The following is a 12,217-nucleotide window of genomic DNA, read 5'->3' on the forward strand; positions in this document are numbered from 1 at the left end:
CAGCTCGGCGCTGGGCCGGTCGCCTCCGGCTCGCCGCCACCAGGTCGGTGCAAATACCTTTTCTTTCCCCGGGGCCCCAGGCGCGGACACCTCCCAGCCTCCCTCCCTCCCTGCCGGCGGGGCCCTTTCCCGGCTGGGGAACAGCAGCCCCGGGCGCGGTGGCAGGAAGCGAAGCCCTTGTTGATGCTGTTCCGTGGCGCGCCTCCCCTCCCTCCGGCGGCCGCCCCGGCTCTTCCCCGCTCGAAGACACCCCCCCTCCGCGCCTGCGCAGTGGCCCGCGGGGGGGCGGGGCTCAGATTCCTGTCAGCGGCAGCGGCGGCGGCGGTGGCGGCGACCGTCAGTTTTCGCTGAGGAGAAGCAAGAAACGGACCCGTTGGCTCTCCCCTTCCCTTTCCCCGCCCTGAACCCCCCTCCTGGCTCGCCGGGAATTAGTCCCCGTGGAGTTCCCCTGCACCCCGCCGTCGTTTCTTCGGTCCTCGGTTCGGTGGAAGTCACTGCCCTCGAGGAGGAGGCAGCGGCAGCCGCCCTCGCCTCGCCGCCCCCGGTTCGGTGCCCGCGGTCCCGGAGAGGAGGTGCCGCCGCCACCGCCGCTCCCCCCCTCCCGCTGCCCTCGGGCCGGGCTGGGTCGAGCTGCGATGCCCTCGGACTTCATCTCATTGCTCAGCGCGGACCTAGACCTGGAGTCGCCCAAGTCCCTGTACTCGCGAGGTGAGTCAGGCTGGGGGCTGGGGCGTGGGGGCGGGGAGGCCTGGCTCGGGGAAGCCGGGGGGTCCCCGTCGGGGGCGGCGGCCCAGCTCGGGCCGGGATGGCCTGCCTTGGAGTGTAGGGAGAGGCCGATGGGGTCGGGTGATGTCGGAAGGGGCCCAGGAGGAGTGGCGGCCCCTCCCCCCGGGAGCCGCCGGCCGCGCGGGGCCCAAATGCCGTTGGCCCCGGGGTCTCTGCGGCACCAGGGGCTCTGAGCGTCCTTCGGTGGGTCCGGCCCCGCCACACTCCTCAAGAGGCCGGCCCTGGCCTCCCCGGCTCGGAAATCACCTTGGACTGGGCCCCGCGCTGGGGCCGGCGCGATATGTGCGCCGCGGCTCCTCTTACCAGGACCATCCTCCCCTGCAAAGTTGCTCCAAACGGGCGGCTTGGCCTGGAGCTGGCTCTGGGTGCAGGATCACCATTTTCTTCCCCCTCCAGGTTGTTTATGCGCCGTGGTTCTACCCCCTTCTCCCTCCGGCCTAGTCCACTCCCTCCCCTTGTTGGGACGGCCCCCCTCAACCAGGCGTCCTTTCCTCGTCATCTTATTGCTGGAAAGAGCCCGAATTTTCTTTTTTCCCCCCTCTCTATCCACCTCTGTGGCATTCTACTTACTTACTTCTCCGTTTCTTTTACAAAGATAGTGGTGTTCTCTCTGGATTAGTTTTATTGCTCTCCTGTCCCAGGGGTACCGGCTCAGGCACAGTCGCTGCCCTTTGAGAATTTTCGGTTTCATTGAAGTTCAGGGGCTCGTTGCAGGGAGTGGGCATTGGACAGAACTTCCCATTTTAAAACTCTTTTGGCTAAGTCCTGAAGGGGATTCCCGGGATATAAAATATTAACACGAGCTGATGTCTTCTGGGGCTAAATTCCTATACTGGACACCACAAGAATGTGTTAGAATAGGTTCCCTGTGCAAGGGCCATCAAACCGCAACGATCCCACTGCACTCTTCATCACTTTTTAAGTCACTGGAAGGGGGCAAAAGATAAACCTGGGCAATTAGCTATTCATTTAGCCATATTAAAATTTTGTGTGTGTGCCGTTGTGAACCTCCTTCCTGAGAAATTCAGTTTCTTCAGTTTTTGGTTTGATTTATCCATCCGCTGATTTCACCTCCTCCAAAAAGAGGGGCTTCAGCTTCGCCTTAGTTTATTTACGTCGTTTAAGTGAATCAGAGTGAGATGGTTTAGACTGACTATTGAGTTTGTACACAGAGTCCTACTTAGTAACTGTAGCCATTGTCTGTTGCTCTGATGGGTTTAGTTGGCAGTCACCATCCTGTAGAATGTTTTTCGGGCCACGTTACCTGAGGTTGTTCGGAAATATTGTAGTTTTGGTTGTCAGAAGGAAGAGACGTTATCAAGCGGTGATTCTTAGAGGAGGGCTAATGTGGTACAATTGGGTGCTAAAAATAGTCAAGACATTAACACCATTTGGGCAGTAATCATCAGATAATTTTCCATGAAACAAATGCTTTATGAAAGTCTAAGTTTAGCACAGAGACCAACATAGAGGCAATTTATCCTTCTTTTGCAGAGAACGTATTCACAAATACTTTAGCTCTTGAAAAAAACATAACAGTTATATAAGAGATGTATGCTATCCTTGGCTTTTTTTATTTTTAAATTATTCAGCATAAAAAGTACTTAATACTTTTTGTGTTTTTCAGATTCTCTGAAGTTACACCCATCACAGAATTTTCATAGAGCTGGACTATTGGAAGGTCAGCAAAGTGCCATTTTAAAGCATGTTGTGTGAGTATGCAAAGGCTTTCTCTGAAATGGAGTTTAAATGAGAAAGTGTGAAACTTTGCAAACTCATACAATGTAGTTTTCTCCTTAAGAGCCTGATCCTTCTTTTAGGGCAGCTGAATGTTTCAGGGGATTTTGTTGCTGTGTTTGATGTCCTTGTTAGCTATTGTATCTGCTTTGAGAAGCTTGGAAAAACCTCCACAAAATCATTAAAAATTATGTGTTAGTCACATAGTTCTACTTTAGAAGTCCAGATCTTAATTCTAACTTTTTACAGACCAAACTGAATAGGAAAAGGATCAAACATTAAGATCACGAATATAACTAAAATAGTGACACCAAACACATACTTAGTTTGAAAAGTCAGAATTTAGAACTTTTATATGCTGAGCATTTCAAAATGGTATATTAATTATTTATTACAAAAGCATTGATGCCATTACTATTCCATTATTTTTAAAGATAAGGAAAGCCAAATAATAGAGATGATGGTTGAGCTATGCTTAGAAAAAAGGGCTTTGGAACGTTCTGGAAATGTTAATAGAATGTGTAGAATAATTTAAACAGCTAACAGTTACTTTAGAAAATTTTATTTTGTGTTGTTTTTAGTATTTGAAGTCAAAAAAGACTGTGGTGTTCTTGCAGTTTTTGAAGTGATTTCACATATATCATCTTTGACTTTTGTAATCCTGGAAGTTGGGCATCAAAGATACTGATTTCCCCATTATAGAGATGAGCAACCTGAGGCTGAAATTAAGGGACTTGGGGGAAAAAAACAGTTATACAGTAACAGAAACAATGCTTTTGTGTTTTAGTTGGTGCTCTTTACCCAAAGTCAACCTGCCACTGTAAAATATATAGGTAACCAGAAACTTAAACATTTTATAGTCCACTTAAAAAAGGCCCTGAATATTTAAATTTTACTTGAATGTAGGTGTTTGCCTACCATATGCTGGTTTGGTATTGCAGGGGAAAAAGTGGTTTTTGTAATTAAGCTGAAGTTTGAATACCAGTTTAGCTACTTATTAGCTCTATGACCTTGGGCAATTGATTTTACTTCTTTAAACTTTAATATTCTTTCTCTAAAAATGTATATAGTCTCCTAAATTTAGTGCGCTAATGTGTATGCAAATTCCTAGTATTGTATCTGGCTTAATAAATATTGAATTTTTTCCTTTAGTGTCTGGTAAATTGTTTTAACTATAACTTAAAGCATATAAAATGTCCTCAAATTAATTATTGATTATATTTATACTTCTAAAAAGCCCATAGACATATATTAGAGTGAAAATTAATAATTTGAAGTGAGGAATTTTTTGGAGTGTTTGTTAGTGAAACAGATTTGTTGTTTTTATTTATATTGTTCAATTTGTGACCCTGTTGTGGTGTCATATTTGTCTGTACAAAAACTCATCCATTTTCTGGGCAACAAACCAGGGTGTCATAATCATAGAGATCAGGCAGCAGAAAGAGTTAATTATTTACGCAGATATTGTTAACAAGTTGATGGAAATGCAGACAACCATTTCATATGTATATTTAGATGTTTATGCCTGAATACTTTTAATAAGTTTTATTTTAGTTGAGAGGATACTCAATTATTTAAAGTAAGACCACCTTTTACAGATTGTGTATAAGTTGTATAGTGTATAAGTATCAAGTATGTCATGTCCTTTTATATCTTTGACAGGGAATCATAAGAAAGTTATTTGCTTGTGTAATGAATGTATTTAATCTATGTACCTTATTTCTATTTTCAACCTTTTTAATGGACATTTTAGAGAATACACCGAAGTAGAATAAAATGTTGAACCCCATATACCCATCACCAAGCTTTTTTTGGTGAGGGGGTAGATAGTTAGTTTTATTTATTTGTTTATTTATTACTTTTAAAATATATTTATTTATAAATGGAGGTACTGAGGATTGAACCCAGGACCTTGTGTATGCTAAGCATGCATTCTACTACTGAGCTATACCTGCCCCCCATACCACTAAGCTTTAACAATCATCAATGTATGTCTAATCTTGTTTCTTTTATCCTTGCTCCTCCCCCAAGCTGTATTATTTTATAACAAATATCAGACATTATAGTCATTTCATATAAGTGCTTCTGTATTCTAGTGATATTTCTTAAATTGCTTTTTAAAATAGTCTTATTTTCTTCCAAAAATATATATATTTTAATTTATTTCAGCAAGATATACTACAGCAGGAGGCTATGCTCCTAATGTATAGGAGCAATCTGTGCTAAAAATTGTAGGACAGAGTTGGGTTCAAATCTTTGTTCAGATTTCTTTATATGATCTCGACTTAGTCGTATGATCTTTTTGTGCTTCAATTTTCTCATCTTTAAATGGTGGCAATAATAATATCTTCATCATTGGTGCTATAAAGATTATTTGAGACAAATTCATGTGAAGCCTAGTGCATAGTTAAGTGTTCAGTAAAAGTTAGCTAAATTTTAAAAAATTTAAACGGCAACCATCCATATAGTGCTTACTAAGTGCCAGGAACTTTACAAATATGAATTCACTGAATTCTCAGAACAGCCCTTTGAGATGGTTATTATTATCCCATTTTACAGTTGAGGAAGCTAAGGAGGCATAGGGAGTTTTCAGTAAATTTACCCAAAGTCACACAGCTGGTGAGTTGTAGAGCCTAGATTCCAGTTCAGGTGGTCTCTCTCTTAACTACTATGCTATACTGACTCCGTATGGTATATAATATGAAGTATTGTCTAGTAATATTTATGTATGTATGCTTTACATCAGTTGTCTAGATTTCCATCTAATAATTAAAAACTCAGCCCAGAGTGAGGATAATTTAATTGTTATCTTATGATTTGTTAAATTTTTTACAGAAAATTAATTTTATAAATTAAAGTTCTGTTTTAGGAAAACGAGGTTGGAAAACCTGCAGTTGGGTATTTAGCTTTAAAAATAGATTCAAAATCTCTTTAATACTCACTTTGTTTGCATTTATCCTACATATCAATGCTTCCTTCTGCTCCCCACATTTTAGGAATAGGAAATTAGTTTTTTTAAATTGAGGTGTAATTGACGTGTTACATTATATTAGTTTCAAATCCACAATGTAATGATTTAATATTTATACATTGGAAAACAATACCCATAATAAGTTTAGTTAACATCTGTTATATTCTAGTCTAGTCACCCTATATAGTTCTGCTACTACCTTTTTATTTAATATGGTGATTGCTGAACAGTGGAAAAGGGGTCTAGCTATTTAATGCAATAATACATAATAATAATGTTTCTGATGACCCCATTATTACATGTGAAACTCTTAATGAAGTAAATAAAAGATACTATTGCAATTATCTTAAAAATAACTTGCATAGGAAAAATACGAGACAAAAATATATACAAGTTTTTACTTGATTCTATTTTTGCACTTTTTCTACCTTCTTTAAAGTAGTTGTGTACATTAAAAAAAAGTAAAATGGTTTATCCCTTTGATGTTCAGACTTGAAGGTTAGGATTCTTCTTTGGAGTTCCTAGAAAATAAGTTCAACTACAGAGAAAAAGGTACTGTTTCTTAGACTTTCTGTGTTAAAAACTGTTAATTTTGGCATATATAATTTGCCATATAAAAACAGGTAAAAATTAAACCAAAGTAAACAAATAAGAAGAGGTCATTCTAGAAACACAGAGATGTAAGATAAGATGGTAGAAAATCAGATAAAACAGGAAAAATAATACAAGCAAATTGGAAAAAATAGAGTAATAAAAACTATGGATTAAAATTTTAAAATGCTTTTAAAAGTATGAATTAAGAAATTACATTAAATGTTTTAAAAAGTATGAGTTAAGGAATTACATTTGGATCAAATTAAAGAACTGGTTAAATAAGAGCTAAACACCAATATGATGTAGTCCTGATATGACTTAAACATTTAAGATTGGAAGATTTTTAAAAGAAAATATGAAATATTACAATCTGTTTTTTACTGGTTTTATGGAATATTTCTGAATTGTCACTAGGCTGATTTATTTCTCTTCCTAGGTCCTGTGTTAGTAAGGTGTTCATCCAACTCTTTGTTTCTAGGATCCATCTTTCTGTGATTTCCTGTCATTGTTTTGTGTCTCTTCTTAAACTCTGCTTTTTATTTTTATTTTATTTTATTCAATACTAGAATTCTATTGGTTATTACAATAAGAGGATAGAAATTCATACTTAATCAGATGGGTCTTGGACTGCTCTTAATTCACTCTTGACTCTACTGTAATTTTTTCAGAAGTCCCCTAAAACTTGAAAATGATAGTAAGAAAAACATTTCTTTTTTTTTTTCCAGAAAAACATTTCTTACTGTGATCAATATTATATATAAAAATAGCCACTTTTTACTAGGAAAAATTCACTCATCAGATTACATTTTCTTTTAAGAATAATAAGTTTTTAGAAAAAAATAAAGATCAGATTATTCTGAGACATCAGTTGGGCCTGATTATGTAGTGATAGAGGATAATTCTGTTAATTTTAGAGAGGTAAAGGACGTTTATTCTTCAATTGAAATGTTGCTTATATGCTGCTGTCTTTTCTTGTTGCTAAGATTTTATTTCAGGTTGTGCAAAAGAGATTCACATGTCTTTCATTTGCTGTTGTCTTAATAAAAATCAAGGTTAAAAATAAAGTATAATACACTAATTATAAAGATGTACTTGAATGAAAAGTATGGATTAACTACAGATAATGATTTTAGCCTCCAAATACAATTGAAATCTGATGTAGTGATGAAGGATCTATATTTTCCATGATTTGAGCTAAAGATGTGATACAGGAGATTTTTCAGTTACTTTTATTTATTCTTAATAAGTATTTAAAATAGATTTTTTCCTTGCTTTTATTTTTCAGTACTTACTTGATTAGTAGGTGATGATTGACTGCTGACTAGCCATGAGTGTTTATTGCTTCTTTCCCACTCAGAAATGTTATGATTAGTCCTTTAGTAAATTTGGTAGTTGGTTTTGAAAGTGAGACAAGAACAGAGGAGTTACTAAAAAATAATGAGCCAAGTTGTTGATTACTCTTAATTCCTTATAAATTTAGTTTTACTTAAAAAAAATCTATGTAAAGCAGTCTTTGTAGGACATGTTAAAAGAAACAGTGCTGGTAGTTAAAGAGAAGAAAGAATAATAAATTCAATGTTAGTGATAATTGAAAACATTTTTTGAGCAATTTGTGTGTTACCAGCATTTTACAGGTATTTTCCACCTTTAGTCCTCAGAAAAATCCTGTGAGACAGTATTATTATCCCTGTTTCATAAATGACTAAACTGAGGTACAGAGGGATTCACTAATTTTCCTAACATCACGCAGCTAATGGAGGAGGCTGGAATTTGAAACTTGACTATTTTACCCCAGAGTTTTGAGTTTATACTGACTCTCACAGTACAAATGTGATAATTTGGCATTTGCACTGAGGTCCTAATAAGATTACCACTACTGTTCAAATGGTATAAAAAGAGTACTTTTTGTAGATTTCTTTCGCTTAACAGTTCCCATAAAGTAATGAGAGAAAATTTGTAAGCTACACATAAAAGTTAGGAAAGATTAAGATGATGACTCTTTTGAGGAGTATTTTAACACTCAAAATTAGCAAATCATTGCCTGGCTTTGGTGGATGTCTTTAAGATGTAGCTGAAGCACCCTGCTGGTTGAACTGCCTCTGTTTTGACTGACAATGGTGCTCAGAAGTGAAAAGTGGGGGAAGGGTAAGCAAGCCACCATCTAAGGAAAATTGCTTTAAAAATGAAGGATACCATGGAGCTCTTTATTTCTTTGGTGGTAGCTTTATGGAAGCATAGAAGTCCTTGCATCCCATTTCTGATGGCATGTTTCAGAGCCTAACTAAACTTGAGAATAGGTGAGCAACAGAAAAAGCAGTACTAACATAGAGCTTTGGGAGTTCTGTTTCTTGTTATGGTTGGTGTTTGTTTCTGAACTTCCTGAAAAATCTGTGTTAGGAAGTAGAAATTTTGGATTTTAATTGTAGTTTAGCCTTAGGCCACTTTGAAAATCGTGTATTTCTTTTCTTCAGTAGAGACATTATTGTCAATCTTGCTTACCTAAGAGTTGTGAGGAAGTCACAATTGAAATAACGTTAGAAGATTTTGAAAACTATGAAATGCTATATGAATAGTGATACTTCGCATACGGCCTTGTTAATTTACTTTGGTTCTTCTTTTCCACTCTCTCTCTCCCTCTTTTTCTTTATCTTCCCATTCTACCCGTGTCTCCATTTTCTCATGGTACTCTACATTTTGCTTATGGTTCTGCTGTCACTTCTTGTATCTTTTCTCTCTTTCTCTTTTTAAAAAAAGACTCCATCTTTATAGAGGTACACAGGTACACCCATTTTAAGTGTTCCTTGAGTTTTAAACAAGTATGTTTGTGTAATCACTAGAGACAAGATAAAGAGTTTTTCAGTCATCCCATAAAGTTACCAATTGCTCTTTTGTAGCCAGTTCTGCCTACTCCAGCCCCTGAGGCAACTACTAATATGTTTATCTCCTTACCATAGATTAGTTTGACCTTTATTTTTAGAATTTCATATAAATGGATTGATTTATACAGTACACACTGACTTATAGTGTACAGTGTATACTCTTTTCTCTTTAACTTCTGTTGTTCAAACACCATAACCTTCTAAAAAGGAAAGTTATTTTAAGGACATAAAGGTAATAAGGTTTTTTTATTCTCTTGTATATTCCTATATTCTATAATGTAGTCATGTGTAGTTTTGTAGAGTTGATTTTTTTAAGCTTAGTTGCAAGTATAGGTTACTTAGTCTTAATATCGTTACTTATTCATTCACTGAGAATGAATTTACACATATCCTGGCCACATATTGCTTATAGTTTAGGAGAAGAGATTATATGTGAATAAACAGTGATAACACAGTTTTAAAGGGAATGGAGAATGAAGTTAATATGAAGTTCCTATTTATTAATAGGGAAGTACTTTTGTGCAAAGTATACCTGAGCATATAGTTTGCCCTTGTACTTAATAATTGTAAATTGAAGTGTAAAACTTTAAACTTTCTTTTAAAAATAGTTTAAGTCTTCAAAGGGTTATAGAGTTGAGGATTATGTAGTGGGTATGTAATTATTTATGCTCTGATAATTTCTGTAAGTTAAGCATAAAGGTGAAAACAGGATATGAACTTTCTGTTCCATACAAGTGAGTACTGTCTTGTTCTTAACTGTATGTCATAAATACTAATTTTGGATAAAATTCACCTTTGCCCAGTAACCATATATACTATATACTATACTGCTAGTTTGGACATTAGACATTAAAATAGTTTTGTTAAACAATGTAACAGAACAATTAAATGTTTGTTGATGGGGGCTTGATTAACCCTTAAGTATTTGTTTTAATTAAAGTTTTCTTTGTAATTGTCTGGGTAAATCAATAAAACACCTTGTGTTTAAAAGTGTGTCTTACAGCAGTGAAACATCCAGACATAGGCTTAAGCTAATAAGCAGCTATCTTTCACAATAGAGTTGTAATTAGAAGTCTTAGAGAATTTTTTACTGTTTCTCTTTTTTTTTTTTCCAATTTTTAAGTAGTAACTTGCTTGTTGGGTTTTCATTCTGAAACAAAGATTTTACTTGAAAAAAAAGTGCTGTAAATTGGAATTAATGATAATAAATTAATGGTGACAAATATAAATATTCAGTTTATAAGCACCAGGATAATGGGCAGTTATGATGACTTTAGAAATACTGTAAATTAAAACTTAATTGAAAAAATTTGTATAAAATTGTATTGTGAACTCTAAGACTTTTCTATTTTTCTTTTTCCATTTTTATTTTTAGATCATACTCTAGAATATTAGGCTAATGTAAAATGAATGGGAAATAGCTTGAATTTTATGATTTTTTTGAATAACTTTCCATTTTTTAGTTTATTTTTACCTATAAAATTGAGTATAGGATGAAAACATATATAATATTAAAAAAACATACTTCTGATAAAATGGCTACTTAATTCCTTCAAAAACCTCATTATTATTATTGTTATTTTTAACTATGTAGTGAAGTAGTGGAAGAACAGAAAGTCATTGTTACCTAAGTTACTACTCTTATAGTAAATGTAAATAACATGTTTACTGTGTAAAATACAGTTAATAAAATAAAAAAATAACTTTCTTGAAAATATTTTTCTATCAAATTTCACAAGAATGGATAGAATGATCATAAATTCTACACAGAAGAAAATTTAGTGCATACTGAATTGAGAAGAGATGAACAAAAGAGTTGAAATTGAAGAGTATGAAGTACTTTTCTTAGAAATTAAAAATGGTAGTGACAATGAGTGTGTATATGTCCATGAATGACTGAAAAATTGTGCTGAACACTGGAATTTGACACAACACTGTAAAATGATTATGAATCAATAAAAAATGTAAAAAAAAAATAAAGACAGAATTGTTGTGACTAAAAAAAAAAGGTAAAAAAATAATAAGCAAATCAAAAAGTCCCACATATCTATCTGACTTGTGAATAAAAACCCAATTCAAAAACATGCATTGCTTAATAGCTGTGTAATTTCAGGCAAGTTACTTAACTTTTCTCGACTCAGTTTGTTCTTCTATAAAGTGGAAATAACAGACTCAAATTTGTTATGAGGATTAGATGAGTTAATATTTCTAAAGCACTTGGAATAATGATTGGCACATAGTAAGCACTATATAAGTATTTGTTAAATAAATAAAAAATGCATATCTATAGGTAAATTAGTTGGCAAACATACTTATTTAAGATGTAGCAAGGAACCAGGATTTTATTTCTGAATACCCAAATCAGATGTTGCTAAATTTATATACTCAGGTTTAGGCATTCACAGCACTATGTTGTGCAGTGTTTATCTTCCTAAAATACAAATCTAATCATACTGCTTGATTAAAAATCTTTTAATGGTGTCCATGGGCTTTGAAATCCAAATTCTTAAATACCTGACTCCTGATTATCTTTTATTTTAATTGAGATGAAATTCATATAACATAAAGTTTATATTTTAACCATTTTAAAGTATGTAATTCAGTGGGTTTTAATCCATTCACAGTGTTGTGCACCCAGCACCAATATAGAGTTCTAGGACATCTTCATCACCCCAGGAAGAAACTCCTTACTCATTTAGCAGTCATTCCCCATTCCCGTCCCCAGGCCCTGACAGCCACTCCTCTACTTTTTGTCTCTATGAATTTGCCTGTTCTAGACATTTCATATAAAAGGAGTCATACATTATGTGGTCTTTTGTGACTTACTTGTTGCAGTGTTTTCAAGGTTCATTCATGTTGTAGCATGTTACCAGTTTTTAATGTCTTTTTATGGGTGGGTAATAATCTGTTTAATAGATCCGTACCACATTTTGTTTATTCATTCACTTATTAGTTGATGGACATTTGGGTTGTTTTGACTATTATGAACAATGTGCTGTGAACATTTTGTGTACAAGTTTTTGTGTGTCCAGATGTTTTCATTTCTATTGAATATATACCTAGGAGTGGAATTGCTGGATCATATGGTTACTCTAGATTTAACTTGTTGAGGAACTGCCAAACTACTTTCTTCAGTAACTCCACAATTTTACATTTTCAGCAACAGTGTACAAGGGTTCTGATTTTTCCACATCCTTTCCAACACTTGTTATTATCTGTCTTTTGTTTATTCATCTCTAGTGAGCATGAA

The 12,217-nt window shown here is 35.7% G+C and overlaps 1 protein-coding gene across 10 annotated transcripts in view; it reads left to right on the top strand.

Moving 5' to 3' along the window:
* The first annotated feature begins 201 nt into the window (after positions 1-201).
* NFAT5 (nuclear factor of activated T cells 5) overlaps positions 202-12,217 on the top strand; it is a 107,788-nt gene continuing 95,772 nt past the window's right edge. For 5 of the 10 annotated variants that reach the window (XM_072967631.1, XM_072967630.1, XM_072967637.1 and 2 more), the window contains exons 1-2: positions 202-708; positions 2,414-2,467. In XM_072967631.1, coding sequence (XP_072823732.1) covers positions 636-708; positions 2,414-2,467 — 127 coding nt within the window. In that variant the 5' untranslated portion in view covers positions 202-635. The remainder of the gene's footprint in view (positions 709-2,413; positions 2,468-12,217) is intronic. The other 5 variants (XM_072967639.1, XM_072967638.1, XM_072967635.1 and 2 more) reach the window with 1 other exon arrangement.

The sequence above is a fragment of the Vicugna pacos genome, chromosome 9 (genome assembly GCF_048564905.1).
Source record: "Vicugna pacos chromosome 9, VicPac4, whole genome shotgun sequence".
NCBI lineage: Eukaryota > Metazoa > Chordata > Mammalia > Artiodactyla > Camelidae > Vicugna > Vicugna pacos.